Source organism: Dermacentor silvarum, chromosome 1 (assembly GCF_013339745.2).
Source record: "Dermacentor silvarum isolate Dsil-2018 chromosome 1, BIME_Dsil_1.4, whole genome shotgun sequence".
Taxonomy (NCBI): Eukaryota; Metazoa; Arthropoda; class Arachnida; order Ixodida; family Ixodidae; genus Dermacentor; species Dermacentor silvarum.
This window is the reverse complement of record NC_051154.1, coordinates 191,472,848-191,494,696: the sequence shown is the minus strand read 5'-3', so window position 1 is coordinate 191,494,696 and position 21,849 is coordinate 191,472,848. Positions and strand designations below refer to the sequence as shown.

The following is a 21,849-nucleotide window of genomic DNA, read 5'->3' as shown; positions in this document are numbered from 1 at the left end:
TGCTCGGGAATTGAAAGTTTTCTGAGATCCTGTGGTCCGTAAACTTTTGTGGTTTATTGTACATGGTACGGTAAAGCTTTATTGAGAGAGGGATGGCTCATCAGCCTATTAAGGGTAATGTCTATGTTCGTCTATGTTCGATAATGTGTTTAAGGGGGGACGTGGCTTTGAAAATCAACTTCCTGATTTCTTCATGGATTTTGATGAAAATTGGCACAAATGTTTAGAATGTCTCCCTGATACTTCCCTAAAGGTTTCAGAGTGATACCTTGAGAACATTTTATTGAGCAGAATTTTTCTCTCTTGGACTTTCTGGAGGGTCTGGGGAGCTTAAAAAACATGATGGAAGGCTCGTTGAGTATTGACTGCATAGCTGAATGCGTGCTGAAGGTCGTGACAGTCTTACTTTTTTTTTTCGCAACACAAATTTTTTAGATAGTCGTTTTTCAAGTTACCTTCGCACCAAGCACACTTTCGGGGTGAACGAATAGCCACGCCATAAATTTATAAAAAGTCAAGATAAAAATTCGAAACTGTCTCGACCTGCACTGTAGTCCTAGGAACGTGACAAAAAAAACAGAATCAAAATAGGCTAAACGGTAACGAAGAAATCAGCTCCAGAAACTGAGCAGAAAGGCGAAAAAACAGTTTTGAGAAAACGGCTCTCAAAGTTTCACCTTATCTTCAGTTCTCTAAAATGCACCAAATTTGTAATCTTTGATGTGTTTTGTGATGTGGGGCTTCTTGGACATGTGGCCTCTGGTCTGCTGAGCCTTCGTTCTGCCTTTTTCATGTTTGTATGGCATTCTTTACTGCTGCTCTACAAAGAGCATGGTGCCTGGGTTTCAAACCAAGTGAGGTGCAGAACTATGTGGGCATAAATATACAGTAGTTCTAGCGTTGTATCTGCAGACTGCCTCATTGATAGCAGCCTCTAGTGCAGTCAGTGAGGCATTGTTTTCTTTTGGTAGAATCGACCATGTTACTGAATGAAGGCTCTCAGCAGCCTTCTGAATCATCTTCCATTGACAATGGCTATGGAGGTTAGGAGAGCCACTGATAGATAGGCAGCAATGCAGCTGCTAGGTGCTTTCCAGCCTGTACTTTTGTATCATGCCTCACTTCTGCAGCCAGGTGTCTGTGCCAGCCCAAGTGGCCTAGTGAACAGAGCTCATGATGAGGTTCTCTTTATGAAGGGGTGGTATGATAGGTATTGTTACGAGATATCGTGGCATTACGATAACAGCGTCGGCGCGCGATGTGCTAAGTCGCGGCTCCGAGGTGCTGATGTGCGAAATGCCTGGTCGCGGGTCCGCGGAATAGACGCTCGACGAGCTTAGTCGCGCAGTCCGAGGTGCCGATGCGCGAAATGCCTGGTCGCGGGTCCAAACGCTCGGCAAGCTCAATCGCGCAGTCCGAGGTGCCGACGCGCGAAATGCCTAGCCGCGGGTCCGAGGAATAGACGCTCGAGGTGTCGACACTCCATGAGCGATGTGCCGACACGCGAAATGCCTAGCCGCGGGCTCGAGGAGTCGACGCTCGAGGTGCCGACGCTCGAGGTGCCGACGCGCGAAGTGCCTAGTCGCGGGTCCGAGGAGTCGACACTCGATGAGCGATGTGCCGACGCGCGAAATGCCAAGCCGCGGGCTCGAGGAGTCGATGCTCGATTAGCTTAGTCGCACAGTCCGAGGTGCCGACGCGCGAAATGCCTAACGGCGGGCTCGAGGAGTCGACGCTCGCGGTGCCGACGCGCGAAGTGCGTAGCCGCGGGTCCGAGGAGTCGACCCTTGTTGAGCGATGTGCCGACGCGCGAAATGCGTAGCCACGGGCTTGAGGAGTCGACGCTCGATTTGCTTAGTCGCGCAAAAACTGAATCTGCAGCAAAGCAATGTGGGTCTCTGAATATGATAACAAATGTGATACGTTTATCGCTAAGGGGGGAAGTTTTGGTTGTGGTCCGTAACTTGTGGTTATGACATGGTCGGTAAAGCTTATGAGAGAGGGATGGCCATCAGCCTATTAAGGGTAATGTCTATGTTCGTCTATGTTCGATAATGTGTTTAAGTGGTGGCAGCTGCGCATAGCGCTGCAGATCGTCCAGGCGGGCGTGGCGCGGCAGCCCGGAAACAACACGGAGTGCTTCGTTGTACAGCACCTCCAGCTGTTGGATGTGTTGTTTCATCAGTCTGTACGCAAGTGCTCCGTATGTTGCACGGGACACAAGCGTAGCCAGGACAAGCTGGCGAGCTGTCTTGGTTTCGGCCCCTCCGAGGTGCCACAATATTTGCTCAATTGTATCAATTGTATTGTTTCATAGCAACAATATATATATATCACACATATATGTATCATAGCAACAATATTGTATCAATTGAAGGATTCGGCGCCAAGTTGGACGTAACTGTCGGATCCATATGTCGGGCCGACCGTTTGCTGCTATCGGCACGCCAAGAATTTTCACATAGCCTTCGGTCACTGCACATAAAGTTCACTCAGCCTGGCTTTCTAGGAACCCTGCTGAAATGCTGCAGCAGCACAGCAGTGTCGCCATACATTTCTTTTTCTTGCGTATGATCAGTTAAATCAACATTCAATTATCTACTAGAATTCACGAAACATTGGCGAATAAAAACATCAAACAAGAAATATGCTCAAATGCAGTATACAGGTAATTTTTAAGCACTGCAAATACCAAGTATTATGCTAGTAACAGTGAAAATACTCCAACAGAATGAGGAAACACCATATTTGTGGGCCTCGCCTATAACAAGCCAACTAGGTTTGTTTAGTTCTGCAAAATCAGACTTTTCCTGTCAAGTCTGTTACTTAGCTGTGACAGATTTTAGCAATTCTCCCAAGAGCGAGAGGCCTTGAAGCTGGAAATGTCAGGGTAGTGCACTTGAAGCACATAAATTTCAGCAGGGGCCCCACACAGTAAGCGGTGATGTTTGTTACAATTATGCTTTTGTTAGTGCACACCTTGTAACATATAAACTGGCCCACTGACAGTCCACTAACAGATCAATTCGACTTCTACCTAACACAAACAAACCTACGAATTTTTATGTCACTATGTACTCACAAAACTTTTCCAGAGTGCTTTAGAAAGATTGTGCTCTGATAAGCAGCCCTTTTAGTGGATGTTTGTTTCCTTCTCTTTCTTTACTATATAGCCAAAGATTAAAGCAAAATATAAGGCAGTTTCAAAAATTTTTTTTTTAAGCTATGTACTCACAAAACTTTTCCAGAGTGCTTTAGAAAGATTGTGCTCTGATAAGCAGCCCTTTTAGTGGATGTTTGTTTCCTTCTCTTTCTTTACTATATAGCCAAAGATTAAAGCAAAATATAAGGCAGTTTCAAGATTTTTTTTTTAAAGCTATTTACCAATTTTTTCTAGTTCTGTTAAAAGGTATTTCTAGTCATCTGGAATCGGACAATTTACTAAAAATATCTTGCCATTAAATAACTGCAAATTATGCAAAATATGAAATGGGTGATGATGATGATGATGATGAAATGGGTGAGTGAAAGTTGCAAAAACTTGAGTTCAGCCATGCATTTGGCTGCTAAATGCACACAGAGGTGGTTGATGCAAAAGCACATTCAAATCAATAACATTTAACCGAGTACTCACAGGATTTCGTAGAAAACTTTGCGCTTTCTAGCTCTCCATAAAGCCAATGCCTGTAAAGAGAAAAATAATTTAATTAGCCATGGACAATGTTTGAACACCCTTTCTTAGCTGTGTTACCAAGGGGCTAGGCTAAGCATAATGAAGGACAAGGTTAAAATACTACAAAAGCAATAAAATCATGTTACAATAATCCCACAGCTTAAAGACAAGTGGACGAAATGAAACTTTTCAAACACTCAATGCACACCTATGCATTGGCCTGGCTGTAACCCTGTAACGCCAAGCATGTCACCTATTCTCAGTTTAATACCCATTTCAATGCTTATTTTTTCAGAAAGAACTGTCCTGTTGAATAATTTATCAAAAACTGTGAAAATGCTAAAGGTAAGTTATAGATGGTTTGAGGATAAAATGTGGGAAGGCAACTCAATCCCCATCCCCATGTAGCTTGTTTAGGAAATATTGCAACCACTACAGGCATGTTTGCTTAGTAATAGATTCAAATACTTTGCCACCTGCCAGATGTAAAAGTTGAGCAGCTTGTTAGCAGCAACGTTGACCATATAATGTGTGACACAGGCTGTATTACAGAGAGTGCTGCAGAAACAATTTTATATAGTTTGGAGAAATTATAGAGCACTTTTGAGCATGTCCCCAGCATGATAATCTTTTGAGCTTCAATAAGCCTTTGACATTACAGGATTAAGTTGAACAACAGTAAAAACATGTTAAAACCTGCAAGCAGCCCTCTTCCAATGTGATTTCGTTTAACAAGGCAATATAGACAGCCACACCACTTACTATCAGCATAAATTCCACTGTGAACAAGTCAAAAACAACTCGAATACATTGTTGAATTTTCAGGTTCGCCTGCATTCATTTTTGTAACTGTGACTTAATTCAGACTCTAAAACATTACAATTGAGACTGTTCAATGCTTATAAACTGGCTACAGAGTGATTGCATGTCACATTTCCATGTTATTATGAGAAACAGGCCTTCTGATCAATTATTTTCTGTTCATGTTTCAACTTATGCTGATGGAACATTCAACTTCATAATGCTTTGCACTCCAACTTGACACAGTCATCTAGCAGCCCAAACAAAAACATTAGTGAACATATTAAATAGGTTTTCTTGTGCGAAGGGAACAAATTAGGTTTCGTAAAAAGTAAATTAAGGAGCTGGAATAAAATTTGTTGTAGTCAATGAGTGAAACCCAAAATGACTACCAGACTGAGGCAGTGGTCTACCAAAAAATGCTCACAAGAAAGCCTGCGTACGGTAGCCTGAAACATACAGTATAGACCACTTATAACGTAACCGCTTATAGTGCAGGACCGGATATAGTGCGGTCTTTTCAGACTCCCGTTAATTTTCCCATAGCACTCCATGTATACACGTATCGCTTATAGTGCAGTTGTGGGAAACGAAATACCGGTTACAGTGCGGCTGCCTGGGAGTACGGAAGTCAGCGGAGACGGTGAACGTTCCCCTCAAATGGGCGCCCCAAGGAGTGCTCGAGGAAGAAAAAGAAACGAAGTGGAGGAGAAGGGCACGTGGTGCGAACGAACAGCCAGTTAGGCTGAAACCAGAATCTTGAGTGCGAGTCGTGAAATGTCACAGCGCGCATAGCGAGCGAGGGCCACGAAACTGCCAGTGCTGGCCAACGCTCGCTTCACGATAACGGCAGTAAACGGAACTTCAGGGAGCGGGCGGCGCCGGCACGGCACTACAACGGCACAGCGAAGGGCGCACGCGGAGACCGTGGAATGTGAGGGAGGAGGGCGGCAGGGAAGCGGATTTCGCCTCGGCAATTCCGTCGCTTCGGTGGCTCCCCTCGCCCTCCCTCGTAGCTCCCTCACTTTCGACTGTCACCAAGCGCCCGCCGCCGTGCAGGCGCCGCAGCTCCAGACGGATCGGCGCCAGCTCTCCCGAAGTTTCGTTTTCTGCCATTATCAGGAAGCGGGCGTTTGCCGGCGTGAGCAGGTTCGTTGGCCGTCCTGTGACAGCGCCGCTGCTTCCCTCTGCGCCGTAGCCGCAACGTGCAAGGTCAACACGTGACTAGAAAGTAGAGGAAGCATAAAGGAGAAAGAAAGGTTCGCTGCCATTTCCTATGCGTGGCTACGGTAGCATGGCTGAGACGTTGGCACGTACACGCATGTTCCGGCGCAACGCAGAATCGGCGACCTTGCCATTTGAGAGAGAGTGAAATTTCCGCCGCGTTTTTTTTTTTGTTCGCGCACGACATTGAGGGGTCTCTCCTAAGCTTTTACTCTATGGCGGTGCCGGAGCAATGCCGGTCGGAGGCGCCGCCGCGTGATTTGGTTCGAATTAATGAGATTCGACTGTAAATTGAATGCAAACGTTCTAGCTGCATTCCTCGACTGTAGCATACGTGAGGCGGCTCGGTGCACATGTTTCGCATATGTGCGGGCCTTGAAAATTGTTGCTTTGGTTATAGTGCGGTACCGCTTCTAGTGCGGATATTCGAGACTCCGGCGACTTACGTTTTAAGCGGTCTACACTGTATGTAGTGGAAAGAGTACATATGTACAGGGTCGTCCACTTTTAGTACGAAGACTAAGAAGCATCCACAAGCTCACTTGCTCACTTCGTGCAATAGCCATAAACTAATGCTGACACTGAGAAATGCATTGCTTCACCTCCCCTACATGCTTGGGAGCTTGTTGATCCCACTACAACTGCTATACTACTCCCAAAAACAAGCAATTTCTGATATCATTCCATAAACACAAGAAATGACAAGTACAGAACACCAGAATAAGAACAAAATACACAACACCAGAACATTCAAGTATGTTCACACAAAGTAACACTGAAAAAAGGCAGTGAAGAGAGATGGGAACATGGACAAGCAAGGAAATAAGTTCATAAATAAAGGAAAGCAAACACTTACTTTTTCCACCGAGTAACAAGAACACGGTCGCCAGGGCTGACTGCAATGCGGGGCTCATCAGTGAGTGGTGTGGTTATGCAGACAGTGCAGCCATGTGATATTGGGAAAAAGGAGCCACGATACGGACGCACCACAGTGTACAAGCGGGTTCGTAGCCGCTTGTCATGCTTCTGAAGAATTTGCTCAACCTGCAAAAAAGGTGAGACGAGGAAGCTAATTATGCTGGTAGAGCAGGACCTAACTGCAGTATGTGAAATGAAGCCAGGCTAAATGTTTACCATTACTGGCAGTCCTACTAAAGAAGGATTGCTCCAGCGCATTGCTTCATTCAACGGGTTTGGTTCAATAAAGAATAATGCCTTAAAAAATAAGAAACAAATTGTGTGTGTGTGCGTGACGATGGGTCAACTGGCCGTAACTGGAAGCATCCAGGAAGGAATACCTATGTGAGACCTAATACAGTATAGACCACTTATAACGTAACCGCTTATAGTGCAGGACCGGATATAGTACGGTCTTTTCAGACTCCCGTTAATTTTCCCTTAGCACTCTACATATACGCATACCGCTTACAGTGCAGCCGCGTCAGACGAAATACCGGTTATAATGCGGCTTCCGCGGGAAAATCTCGCCGACAAGTGCGGCAGCGAGCATGCTTCTCAACAAGATGTGTGCTGCCGGCCGGCGTATGCATTATTCCATGCAATCAAACTCTTGTTAATTCGGACTTAATTGGCCGCACATCGGTTAATTCGGACTACTTTCGGAGCTCGGTGAGCTAGGAGCGCCGCAAATGTACGACGCAAAAGAGCAAGAACGGCACTAGCGTCCAACCGAAACGAAGCGGCGGAGTCCGCATCGCCACAGCCATCAGTTGAAATCGTACGTCAATCGCAGCAACGCCGGAACGCTTCGAGCCTATTTGTGTCCTTAAAGCCTATATTCTTGCGTTTAATGCCGCGTATAACACCGTGTTGGCTGCGGGCTTTCATAACTGCGTAGTCGTCATCCACGATCGCGTCGTTAGCGGCCGCGGTTTTCTCCGCAGCAGTTGCGGCGAAAAGTAGTTTCGTTTTTACTCGGTACGCGCGTCGGCCGCGTGCCTAAAAAACTGCGTAGTCGCCATCGATGGTCGCATAGATAGCGACCACGGTTTCGACTGCATTTGTTGCAGCGAATGGTAGTTAATTTGTCCAGACTCGATGCGTGCGTCAGGCGCGTGCCTTCAGCACCGCAATGTCGCCGTTCATAATCGTGTCGATAGCGGTCACGGTTTTTTCCGCAGCGGTTGCGGCAAACAGTTGTTTCGTTTTGACTCGGTGCGAAGCTGTCGAGCTTGAAGAGCACCGGCTACATCGCGATGTGCGCGCGATAGTACAAAGCGTGTCTACATTCTTGGTCTACATGTTTTGCATACGTGCAGTACTTGAAAATCGTTGTTTTGGTTATAGTGCGGTACTGCTTATAGTGCAGATATTCGCGACTCCACCGACTTATGTTATAAGCGGTCTGCACTGTAGCCAGCCTATGCAGACTTATAGGCTTAATGTTACGTCTTGTAACCCCACACATTTCAAGCACATCATGAATGACTATTTTTAGTACACCTGCACACAAACCAAGTTGACTTAATGCCTACGGCGCTTCATGTCCATCAAGCTGCCAGTTATCAAAAATGATGACCAGAGCTGCTGCAAGAGAGTTGTTGCCTACTTCACGCACTCATTAAGGCGTGCTGTTCCAATACCAGGTAGGACGAGGTACTTGAGTATTTGAGGACATCACGGTTTCAAGAAAAGCAAAGATATCTTAAAAATTACACACAGCACAAAATATTGCTCATTGATTGTTTCACTGCCGTTACCAAAAACTGTTGAATAAAATTACCTTCAGCCTCAATAATAGACAATGTGCTTCCTAAAGCTGCTACACCATCAGATCAGATGATGAATGTTGATGTTGAACATTTTTTCCAAAATAGTAGCAGCCTTTGGCGAGTTTTGCATATCGTATGGTTGTTTGTTAGTCTCCCTCTCAGGGATACCCCGGATATATTGTTTTTACTCAATTCTAAGGCACCCTCGATTGTAACAAGCACCAATTTTCATGGCCAGAAATGAAAAATGAAATGCCCTCAATTACAACACATACTCCAATTTTCATAATTCAAGAAATTATAAATGCTTGACTGCTCGCTCATCAGTATTTCATGGTAAGAGAGAGAGTAATGGCGGTTTGCTTTCACTTGGACAAAGATAATTTATTGCGCCCAATCTATCATGGACTGGGCATCACTTATTGTTGCTGTGAGAAGCCTCCTTATAACTAACAGCCCAGAGCCTCTCACCTTCAATGCTGTCTATGGCATTGTCTATAGATGACAGAGGGGTTTATGAAGACTAAGTTAAGCACCTAGAAAGATGTAATGAGTGTTAATTTTAATGGTGATTCGAAGTTGTGTTTCAAATAGCTTCTGCACCTAGTACAGCTGATCGTCATTAATTTCCCATTCCTTTAATTAAAACACCTGCATGTGGTAACACATATGCAGAGTTGTATGGCGTAAGATACTCCTTGAACACCAACTTGGTATGCTTCATTTGACATGGGGACGCAGAGCGTGCATGCCATGCGCAACGTTTCAGTGATGAGAAGGGCATGGGAGGCATGTTGATTTGTACATACTGTAAAAACCCGTGTATAATACGAGGTTTTTTTCTCAATTTTACCATGTAAAATTTCTCCCTCGTATTATATGTGGATCCCAAAGTTTTCAGCCTAAAATTTGCAGTATCGGTTTTGTTTTTGCTCAGTGCTATCATCATCAAGACTCATAGTGGAGGATGCATCATCTTGCGGTGGTGTCGGTAGACTGCTGCTGCTTTCAACGGGCGCCATTTTGACCACACTAAGAATCGGCACGTTCGCTAATCTATCTCGCACGATGTCGGGACCGCGAAAGCAGTACCCAGCTGCCTTTAAAACGAAAGTTAGTTTAGCTGCCGAGAACATCGGAAATTACGCCGCAGGGCGGCACTTCGACGTCACCGAGGCAAGCGTTCGCGGCTGGGATGACATCCCAGTTGCAACCGCTGGACGTTTGCACTAACAAGCCTTTTATAAAGACCAGATCAAGTGCTGCTACCATGAGTGGATGAGGTCGGGAGACCCGGAAATAATCGTTACGGGATGACTGAAACTGGCCTCTCCAGCGGTGCTTTGTAGATGGATTGTGGATGCATGGGCAAGCATCCCCGAGGAGCTCGTCATTCGCTCTTTTAAGAAATGCGGCATCGCCAACGCACTTCACGGCACTGAAGATGACTTTCTGTGGGAAGATATCTCTGACAAGGTGCTATCGAGAGACAGTGCCAGTGAAACGGACGAGGACTGAACGTTAACTGCAATGCAAATAAATGCTTTCTGCGAGTTTTCCTCACTCGCATTATACGCACATGAAAACATTATTTTTTCGTTATTGCTATCCCCAAATAACACCTCGTATTATATGCGGGTCCGTATTATACGCTGGTTTTGATGGTATTGTGGTCGGCAAGAATGTGACACAGCCAGATCGTAAAATTGTTAATGCAAGAAAAAAGAAGCCCAACCAGAGCGTTTCACATCACAAAATTGCAGCATGTAAGACAGGCTTTGGGAAGGATGTGAATGCAGTCGAATGCACCTATATAACAATAATGATTATAACAATATGTGGCCTTTTTCACTGCATATTTCACCATGGTTCATTCACTACACAATGATTTCATCTTTTTTTCTTCCGCAGTATGTATCATCACGCATTGATCATCAACATAAAGTTGCCGTTCCTTTTTGGAGGACTTCTACTTTCCAGTATTCGTTTTTCCCCAGGACTTGTGAGGAGTGGAACCATCTTCCTACGTCACCCCAGACATTACATACCATCAACGTTTCAAGAATGTTTTAACAAAAACTAAATAGTTGTTACCTTAAGTTTCTACGTTGTTTCTTCTTGTTTGCTTGTGCTTATCTGTATCATCTTCTCGTGAGTTTACACTGTTTTATAGTTTGATGACTTGTATTGATGATTTGATTGACGATTAGAGTATTGTATTTGTATTGTATTGGTACATTATATAACTTTATGTATTGGTGTATCTTTTCACACAAACGTTTTTTCTACTCCCCTCTGTAACGCTTCGGCCCTGAGGGTAGAATAAATAAATAAATAAATAAATAAATAAATAAAAAAATAAATATACCAAATATAAGAATGAGATGCCATGGGACCGTGAACTTTTGTGTGTGTTCTATGGTAAAATGACTGCATTGTTTCCATGATACATTATCGGTTATAACAATTAAACCTGGCTACTGGGTGACTGCACCGAGAGAAGGAATGCAAAATCGTAAAGAATGAAACAACTGGGGAGGGGGGGGACATCCTGTGCACATTGCATTGCCAGTACTCGCACCCCTCTCTCTCGTCTCCCTTCCACTCTTCTCAAAAATGGGTCGACTGCATCAAGCGCGTTGATGGCCACCCTACGAAAGGAGAAACCAGTTGTGCGATTATAGGTGTTCTGTGGGCACTCCTCCGGCTTTCCGTGCGTGTTTCCTGCCATCTTCGTTGCGCCCCAGTGCTGCGTCCCACCTAGCCATGGAGTCCTAGGCACATTTGGTTTCCCCACTTTGCTTTGTTGTCGTCTTACCGCAGAAACGAAAAATGCCTGATCAGACCACGGATCATCAGCAATTCACCATGTTGTCAGTGAATAGGAAATGCACATCTATATCATTGGAGATGAAGAGGAACATTGTGAAGGCCCACAAGAACTGTCAAGAAGTGTAAGATCTCGCAAAAGTATTGACTTGCACAACTGATGGTGTCAATCTATCATTGGCAAGGGTCTTATATCTGTGCATAATAGTCAGTTCTCTATAGTCAGCTTTGCCGCATTACACAGGGCCCTCGTTGTGCTCATGTGCTTCGCTGCACAGAATCTGCTTCACTGCTATACATTGTGCATGCTTTGCCGCATAACAATGCTGTATTGCATCAAAGCTGACTATAGGGGAACCAACCATCACGCAATGCATGTAAGACCTAGCTTACCTTACTTTTTTTCCATCTAAAATGTTTTATTTTTGTGACATAATTTTTTTTCATGCAATGCAGCTATAACCAAAATCAGTTATAACAATTAAATGTTCTTACCACTTTAATATTGCCATAAGTAGGTTCGGCTAACGGCTTTTGCACATGCAGCTAAATCCTGAAATGTGTGCACTCACAGAAGACGCAGCATTCACAAGCTGTCTGCGATGCTAGCTACACTAATTTGTGGTTGAATATCTGAGTAGAGCCACTGTGACAATAGCGGCAATACTGGAAAGTACTACTGTTGATTGAGAGTGGGCATTAATCGAGGTACTATTTATATGTTACATTCTGGAGTTTTACGTGCCAAAACCAGAATATGATTAAGAGGCACGCCGTAGTGGGGGACTCTGGGTTAATTTTGACCGCCTGGGGTTCTTTAATGAGCACCTAATGCACGGTACACGGGTTCTTTTACATTACGCCCCTATCGAAATGTGGCCAGCCGTGGCCGGGATTTGATCCCGCAACCTCTACTTAGCAGCGTAACACCAAAGCCACTAAGCCACCACGGCAGTTAACTATTTATATGTAAACTGTAAGGAGGGACAAGGGTTCTTCATTGGTGGGGTTCTTTGAGAACCAGTCCTGATGAGTAGAGCAAGCTAAAAAGCCAGCCAGCATAACTGCACATGAAACACAGAATGGCTGCGACTTACAGTGAGTGTGTACTGGTTGCACCCAGGCACCACGGGCCAGGTAATGCCATCACCAAGTGGGTACAAAAAGACCTGCTTCAGGTTCTCAGCCACACCCAGGTTGTATGGATAGACAAAGTCGTCTTCCTCCTCACGCTCTCGCATCTGGGCCTTGGCCACAATCCAGTTCTCAATAGTTGTCTCGTTGCGAACGATAATTTTGAGCTGCATAAATAGGAGGTGACACAGAGAATGTGAGACACAGTTGCAAAGCAGCTACAAGGTCTGCAAAATGTAGCAGAAAATAATCATATGACAGCTGAGGAAGTAAAAAGCAAACTGAAAAATGTAATCAAACTTTTGTTTGGGCCAGTTGGTTCATACCTGAAAACCTTGACGAGCAGCACAAGAAAACACGAACAAAGAAGTCCCGTGTTTTTTGCGCTGCTTGTCAAGCTTTTTAGCTATGAAAAATGTAGGAGTAGAGGAAAGCCTCGATGTCACAAGTAAAATGCAGGAAGCACATCAGCAATATATATGTTCAAGTGAATGGCAGTGAAGAGCAATGAAGGGGCTCTATTTAGAAGCTACCACAGAAGCCAAGAGTTACTAAGCCTAGGACAGCACAAAAAAATTGAGATATTTCATTTGCTGGGGAATGTTCATTTCATGCTTTTGCACACGACGAAGAAAAAGGGAACGTAAGTGAAAGACAACATGCCACCATTGGGATCAAAACCTGTGGGTCTCGAATCTGGCAGCCTAATATGCAGCAATAAGCATTTCTACCCATATGCTTTCTCCTCATTAAAACAAAGTTTGTCCACACCATGGAACTGAGTGATGGTGGCCAAAATATTCAAATGTCGGCTAAATACATGTAAAAAAAAAATAATAAGTGAACAGCCAGCAACATAGTTCACTTGGTAGAGAGTGGCACTTGCCATCCGAAGGTTGCAGCTTTGAACCCTACTGGTGGCATGTCTTTCCTTCCACTTTCATTCTCTTTTGCTTAATCATAAACATAAACATAAACACAAACACACACACACACACGCACACAAAAAAAGCATCATAAAACTGATGCTACTCTAAAATAAGGTCTCTCAATTCCCCAGCACTGTCCTTGGCTTCAGTGACTGTTGCCTTTTTTGGTAATTAATTATCGAGCTCCTGATTTCCTGATTCTTATAATGAATTGAAGTCCATATTCTATTTTCCAGAAGTGAGACTTAAATCCGAAAACTACAGAGAAAGGCATAGCAAGTGCATAAGTCATACCACCACTAAATTATATGCAGTATTAGGGAGATTTCAGACATTGCTGTAGACAAGCTTTAGCTCGGGGGCTCATATCTAAATACATGGGGAAAGCAAAATCATTTTACTCGACAACCACTGCACCAAATTTGATGAGGTTTGTCGCATTTAACAGAAAAGTTAAAATGTGGCGAGTGTTGGAAGCTGACTTTTTATTTATGCCACTGATACTTTAAATAAAATTTGTTGGAAATCATGAATTTTCGAAAACGAAACTTTCAAGTTACCAAGTCTGTAACTCGGCAATTAAAAATATCACAATTCTATTAATTGCATCTAATAGTACATCAAAAATGGACGAAATTGATGTATTATACATGGCTCTTAAATACACCACTAATAAGCGAGTACGACTTTTGCAAAATCCTTGCAAAAATTGCACCTAAAAAATTCATGTAAAATTTAAGTGAATATATCAAATCTTTCCGCTTTGGATCTTCTAACAGATGCAGTTTACAAAACTGCGATATCTTCTTGGTGCCGAGTTAGGTATTCGTAAATTTCGTGCTCCTGTTTTTTTTTACTTACTGATTTTTGGCAATTTTTGTAAAAATTCAGGACCTAAATCAAAATTTTACTTCCAACAGTCACTAAAATGTAACTTTCTCTCTCAAATGCAACAAATTTCATTAAAATTGGCCCAGGGGTTATCTCAGAAAAGCACTTCTGTGTTTTACAAGTATTTGGATAGTTCGGCATCGGAGTTGGGTCCAAGCTAAAGCTTCCTCTTAAGACCCACTGTTAAGCACAATTCGATAAGTTTTGGGACCCTTGTACAGCTTCCCACACATTAAGTGCAGTTCTGTTAACGTGAACCACGGCTGCTGGATAAAAAAAAAAAAAAAAAAAAAAAAAGGTACGGCCTGCCGCATCAGGCGGGCTGCAATGGGATAGAATGTTTCGGCTGTAGTTGAATTCTCGGCCGCTTCGCTGGGCCGAACGGCGCTAGCTGATGGGGTTGGGACGCGTCAGCTTCCACGCGCGACGGCGTTCCAAGCACGTTCCTGACGAATTTTCTATGCTGATGCCTGGCTTTCTTATACTTTTTTTTATGTCCCCGGCTGGTGCGCCGCAGTAGATGACACCGTTTTCGATGCACGCGGCAGGCCGCACCTTTTTTTTTATCAAGCGGCCGCGGGTGAACTCTATATAAAACAATTGCAAAACAGTTCAGATTTGTCTTAAAGGAAGTCTACTGCCCTAATCAACACTTATGACCCTTTTTCTTAAGGGTGAGCTTAATATTAAGCCCATTTATTTTTTTTATTTTTTTACTTCCTGCACTTACATAGAGTATGGTTTCAGTTACTTCTTGTTCTAACTTTTACTCTATTAAAAATGAATGTGTTAGACATGTGTTGTTACCATTTAGCTCCAGCAGCCTAGAAATGTCCGTGGGTCTTAAGAACCATCAAAATAAATAAACATTTCACTACCAGCATCTTAAAAACAGTGACAGGTTAGAGAGATTACCAGTAACCTCTACTTTCTAGAACAGATTCTAAATTTACTATAATTTAAAAGACAAACAGTGATTAGTCAAACCCTATGAGTAACTTGCATTTCTTGAGTGCCACATTTATTTCCACCCTCCCCCAAAAAATGTCTGACAATGTTTGAAATTTTAAATAAGAATGACTCCGAGAAAAATGTAAAATACAAGCAGTTCATGTTGGCTGAATGACTAAATTAATTTGCAAGTCTAATAAAAATATATACAAATAATATTGTTACGAGCCAATTATAGGCCAGTGTTAGGTAAAAGCAGCTGTTCAAGTGTAGAAGACAAGATGGAGGATGACGTGTGGCCTGGTTCCTCATCTTTGTTGTTGTGACCCTGCTTGTTATCTTTCCAGGGAGTGCAAATAAACCCCTTGTTCAAACATCTCCCCGTAACAATATTAACTAGCACAATATGGGGTAGACAGTGACACACCTCAGCTTCTGTAGAAGAGCTAAGAATGAAATATTTAGTGACTAACACACTTAATCACTGATGAGTCAGCTCACAATGACAATTTTCAGCAACGAATATAAAAGTTGGTCAACAGTGCAGACTGCCCTGTGGTCAGTTGGGAGTGATGCACGTGTCTCATTATTTTAACAGCCAACTTTTGTCAATTCAACCGAGATGGAAAAATGCAAAATTGTCTGCTGTTGAGAAGCGTTAACACGCTTGGGTGACTTTTAAACCATGGTCAAACTGAAAGGAACATTAAATTAATCGATTTAAACTGACAATATACCCTGCCTCTTAAAGGGACATTAAAGAGAAAAATAAGTTGAACATGCCTCAGAAAATAACGTTTCTACAATACAAGAACAGCCATGAGAGGAGGCTTTATAAGCCAGAAGAGACGCAAAAACGAAACATGCTGCCTTCAAGTTCCCACACCAGCTTACCGTGATGTCAAGGATTTCGATGGCATTTGCTTGGGGGGCATATCGTAAAGAAGGACTAAACATAGTATACATGAACCAAAGAGTCAACTTGGGTAGTTTCAGGAACTTTTACTGCGGCATACTTACAAATCCATAATATCACACGAATGTATCGGCACTGGAATTTCGGAGAGTTTGGCCTTCATTCTTTCCTTTAGCAATCAACTTCTCAGCGTGAAATTCATTAATTGAAGCTTTTATATTTATATCAGTCTAAGCTTACTTTATGTTTCTCTTTAGTGCCCCTTTTTACATTGTGCCAAATAAAAAAAAATATTCTGAAATCCATAACGTGCAGGCACTAGAGCTTTGGCCGTGAAATACAAGAAATGAGAGATTGGCATTTGTTTTCTCCTATGGTGTTTAAATAAAATGGAGATTTAAAGAATACTTTATCAGTCTAAACTGCCAATGTTTCTCTGTAGTGTGTAAACGTTGTAACTGAACACAGATTCTCCCTTTATTTACTTTATCTTTGCCAGATGCCCCACAGTGTTCTGACCTGTATAAAAAAGAGGCTTCCCACTGCAATGATGACACCAATGGCTAAGCCCAGGCTCAGCACCGTGGCCAGAAAAGGGAAGAAACCCAGGTAGACTAGATTGTCCTCTTGACCTTGGCGCATGTAATATTTCTGCAAAGACCAAGTAAAGACAGATTTCTGCAAGACTGCATGGCCTAAATGACAACACAACAAAACAAAGGTCAGACTCCGAGATTTTTATCTGCATATGCCACTCACGTTTCCCTTGTCCAAAGTCCGAGCAATCTTGAACAGTAATGAACTCCAGCTACTTGTCATAAAGGTACTAAGAGAGTAGCGACATATTTTCGAAGTTCTAGAGCCTCTACATCATTTTTTCCATGTAAAAGGATGATATTTAGCGAGCATAAAGGTTGGGAAACATTCGGCATACGGTATTTTAATTTGACACTAAAGTTGGTTTCGAAACCTCGGCCCTGGCTTCGTTGATATTGTCTTGACGTCGTGACACACGGCGAAATTGCTGACATCGTGTAGCATAAGGCTAGATGTGATGACGTTCACAAAAAGAAAATCATCAAGAGGTCTGCGTGCATTTTTCTTCTGGCTGTGATTCCATGTGAAAGCCACAACAATCGAGGAATGGGTATATCATGGATCATGACACCATAACGCACCCACCTCCTGGATACTGACATTAAAAAAAAAAGTTTATAGAAACAGTTAACCATTTAGGGTGCTCTGACGCTTGCCAGTATTTTTTCTAGGGTTTAGAGGGTTCGGACCTTCATTTATCGGGGGGGAAAGGACAAGCTGAAAACATCATGTCAGTACCCCTTTAAAGAGACAGCAGATACATAAAAGCACACACCAGGTGTTTAAGCGAAGGTTGCCAAAAATTTGGACGAAGTGAAAACATAAAAGAGCAGCTGTTTTCTTTTTTTCCTGTTTTGCAACACTGTTTGTAGCACAGGATGTCGGGAATGGTGATGTCATTACAATTAGGCCCAATAATTTTAATAAGCCCACGAGTTAACCTAATTACGGGAGATGTCTTCATTTTAATATTGAAACACACTGAACATGCTCTACGAGTCATGCAGTGAATAGGCACTACACCAGTTGCAGTATGGTCCTGCCAAATATGAACAGACTTAATATTTGTGAAGCTTTATACTGCTGTCAAGAGCATTGGTTTGTTGGTGTGTTCCTTTGTATTCAAATGCAACAAGAACTTAGTGACTAGAGTGAGAATTATTTATCTCCCGCTGTAATACATTCAAGTATTCCTTCTTTCCGCCAGTCATAAAATTATGGAATAAACTGCCACGCGACATTGTGTCCTCAGAATCTATTAACGCTTTTTCTGTCAAGATTGAAAAATTTCTTAATCAACAAGTTGCGCCGTTGTAGAAAAAAAAAAAAAAAGCACTGCTCACGGAGTGTATGCTTTTCATCTGTATGCTGATGGCAGTTCTTTTTAGTGTATGCTTTTACTGCGTATGCCGCTTGCAGTCCTTATTCCAAACTTAGTGTCTAATGTGTACCCTTTCCTGTTAGTCTGTACTGCTTAAGTTTTTTTTTTTTTTTTTACTTTTTATGTATTCTTTGCAATCTGTACTTTTTATTTTTTGTTCCCACTCCTGTAAGAGCCTGTCAAGGCTCACAGTATTAATAAATAAAATAAATAAAGCAGCACATGCTGCCAAACGCCTGTACCTCTCCTCCTCGCAAATCTTCATTTCTGACATAACATCACTGCAACACATCAATAACGTACCACGCAGTGCACTGAGTGTGAACCATTCTAGCTACCCTAGCCATAAACGACAAATGAAGCTGACATTTGCCAACACAATAAATGTAAGCACTCTACGATGGCCACCCAACAGACTAATATTTGTGTTCATTTCAAATCAGTTTTGCCTTAAAAGAAATGCCAGGCAAAAGTGGTAATATTGCTGGCATCATTACAGTAACTGTATATAGGCCACTCAAGGAAGCAAAGAAGAAAATTTTGGAGGACGCTTGGGCTTTGCCTTTAAGAGTGGAACGCGATAGCATTCAAAGCTCCCTGAATGCTTGTCAGGTTTCCCGGCAACTGCAGGTTGCTTTTTTTCTCCACCTTTGCCTCTGCGTGCCGCTACCATTTTATGCTGCCGAGGAGGTGAGCGCCATCTGGATGGTGTTTACGCAAGTAACCTACCCGGGCGCGCCGCTGTTGGTAGGGTAGAAATGCTGGAAAAGGGGTTTTTGTTTGAGTTTCCTCGTAACAGAATTACGTTTTCTCATACATTCAAATTACAATCCAATGCTATCATGTCTGTAAGTTGTAGTTAAGTCATACTTTATGATTTTGACTTTGAGAAATTCAATTTTGTTCACTAATGCCCCTGCGCCACGCGGAGGGTCTGTGTGGTAGGGGTGGTACGGGATGATTTTCTCCGCCACGGACGCCGGCGCTTGCGCCGACACCGAAGCCGGATTTACTACGACACGGGGCCCTTAACGCTAGCACGTTAAAGAATGAAGAGGGGGGGAGGGCATTTTGAAACAAAATCACAAAACTTGGAAGGTATGGATGCGCCTGAAATACAAGCATTGCATTCATAATTACTATCTTATCTCTTTAAAACAACCTTTTGTAAGCACATTTCAATTTCTTAATTCCAATGTACAGTAAATTGCATAGAAATAACTATATACACATTGGAAAAGATTATCACGCGAAAGAGCTATGCACAAAAAAAGCATTATCTTAGTGCTGCACATCAAATAATAGACAACAAAGAAGCTCCATAACACGAATGAGTTTTGAAAAGAAAACCCTGGAAGTCAGTGCTTTCTTTTTTTAAAGGAAATATTTTTTTAACGAATTATTTTTTTAACAAACTAAATCGTAAGGCTTTCGCCTTGAGATAAGAAAGCACAGATTTTTTTTTTATTATTACAAATTATTGCTAAACAAGAAAAAATGGGAAAAAATGGCAACAGAGTTGGTTATACTGCACACTATCACCATCAGCCTATTTCATGTCCACTGCAGAACGAAGGCCTCTCCAAGAGACCTCCAATTAATGCTCCTGTTTTGCATCAGGCAAGGACCATCAGGCGAACTCTTTCTCCCATAATCCACAAGTGATGTGCATGCAGCTCAACTAAGTGGCTTGTACTTCTCACCCTATGATAGGCTTTAGCCAGGCCCACGATCAACAGCACCAAGGCATGAATGCTGCCACAGACAGCAAAGAACAAAAAAAGTGTGAAGTTGGCATGGTTCCGGTGCCCACAACAAGTGTTGATCCACGGACAGTGATGGTCCATCTTGAGGACACACCTGCAAGCCACACCAACGCAAAATGCCTGAAACCATCATAAAACTATGGCAACAATGCAGAGAGGTTTTCAATATACAGTTGAACCCAGATATATTGAACCCACGTATAACAAATTATTGTGGATATTGAACAGCTGTAAAATCCCCTTGAAAATTTTTGCATAAAGTTTTTATTTTGTATATCGAATTAACTATATATCAAAATTTTTGGTGATCCCCTTCAGATTCGATATATCCAGTTTCGGCTGTATGTAGCTTGTACTATCAGCATAAATTCAAATGTGTACCATTCCGAAACTACTCCAATGCACAGTGCATGCTTGGAGCTACTCCATGCTTAGAAATTGGGTGCCTGCTGCAATGAGTAAAAACAAATGCGCCCTGTACAACAGGAAAACTGTTTTCATATTTGCGAAGCTACTCCTCTCCCGCATAGCATGGGCGTCACTATGGCGAAGTGTTTTGCATGATTTGGCTTACAAAAGTTGGGAGCTAGGTGCATATTTCGCATATTTTAGATCTTCTTTTACTCTCAGTACTTATACTAAAAATAGCAAATTATTACTTTCATTCATGCATCTTGAGGTGTGTCATTGAAGTTTCACATAAGAATTTTACCGTGCTGTCTGAGCAGTTTTTGCTGTTTTACATGCATTTAAAACACCAGTGATCAGGCTATAATGTTATGTAATGCACTATATGTCGCAGCTACTACGTCTTGAAATAAAACGTTCAAACATAAATTCACCAAAAATTTGCACATTTCTAGCGGTAACGAAACAGTTAAGCTGATAGTACATCTGAGACTTGAGTGCACACCAAAAGAACATAATAAAGGGGCCCGAACCACCTCTCGGACTTGGTGAAATGGACTTGGTGAAATAACATGGTCCGCGGGTAGCATACGCTGCTGTAAACGTCTCAGTCAAGTTTTGCTGTCGTACATGGTGCATGGAGCTCGCAAGCGGAGCGCGAAGTCACCCTTTTCTCAAACGCTCTCGTTTTAACAAATACCATATGCCTTTCTCCACTTCGATAAAAAGTGGTTCAAGGCCCCTTTAACCCAAGCCAACTCTTCTCATCAAAGCTCCTTATACATGCCACGGTGGCTCAGAGGCTATGGTGTTTAGCTGCTGAGCATGACAGGTTTGGTTCCCGGCTGCGGTTATCGCATTTAGAAAGAAGCAGAATGCAAAAAACGCTTGTTTACTTAGATTTAGGTGCGTATTAAAGAACCCCAGGTGGTTCAAAATTAATTTAGAGTCCTCCACTACAGTATCCCTCATAACTCATTGTGGAGTTTTCGTGCGTGAAACCCCGCAATTTATTTAAAGCTACTTTTAATTGAAAAGAAGACCCTATAAGAGAGCAAGGATGGCTTAGATCACCAATAACATGGCTGGCTTTGTGTAGTGTTTGCAACTGTAAGCATGCAATGAATCTAAAGAGTAACAATTGCAACTTGTTATGCACAGCTTACTCCTAAGCATCAGCACCTTTTGGTACAGTAACCCAATTTCTCACACAAATTTAAAAAAAAAAAAGGGGGGGGGGGACCTCAGCAGTCCAAGTGTGGCAGAGCTACAGCGAAACAAGCACAATCATTGGCTATATTTCCTCCAACAATACATTTAAAGAAAGGTACACTGCACTAACATATGTACAGCTCTTTCAGATGTGCATTTTGTGATGATAATAGGCACAGTATTATTTTATCTTAAAACCAGCTTACATGAAAGTTTTGACACAAAGGAATAAGCGATGCAGAATATACAGGGTGATCACTAAGGTTTTATGGAATTAAAAAAAAATAGCCTGTTGCAGATAACGTAATTCTAGTGCTTGAACTTTGTTAATCAGAAAAGTGCACATTACTTGCACAAGAAATCAAAACACATATTTAACCAATTAAAAAAGATTCACTAATTATC

At 42.5% G+C, this 21,849-nt stretch overlaps 1 protein-coding gene across 2 annotated transcripts in view; it reads right to left on the bottom strand.

The window, feature by feature from the left end:
• Positions 1 to 21,849, bottom strand: part of LOC119436560 (palmitoyltransferase ZDHHC6-like) — a 44,482-nt gene that overhangs the window by 10,896 nt on the left and 11,737 nt on the right. For both annotated transcript variants that reach the window (XR_005189076.2, XM_037703439.2), the window contains exons 3-7: positions 19,762 to 19,918; positions 16,600 to 16,731; positions 12,357 to 12,560; positions 6,555 to 6,742; positions 3,635 to 3,684 (exon numbers count right to left, since the gene is read on the bottom strand). Coding sequence is in view for 1 of the 2 variants with exons in the window: in XM_037703439.2 (XP_037559367.1) it covers positions 3,635 to 3,684; positions 6,555 to 6,742; positions 12,357 to 12,560; positions 16,600 to 16,731; positions 19,762 to 19,918 (731 nt within the window). In the remaining variant the exon portion in view is untranslated. The remainder of the gene's footprint in view (positions 1 to 3,634; positions 3,685 to 6,554; positions 6,743 to 12,356; positions 12,561 to 16,599; positions 16,732 to 19,761; positions 19,919 to 21,849) is intronic.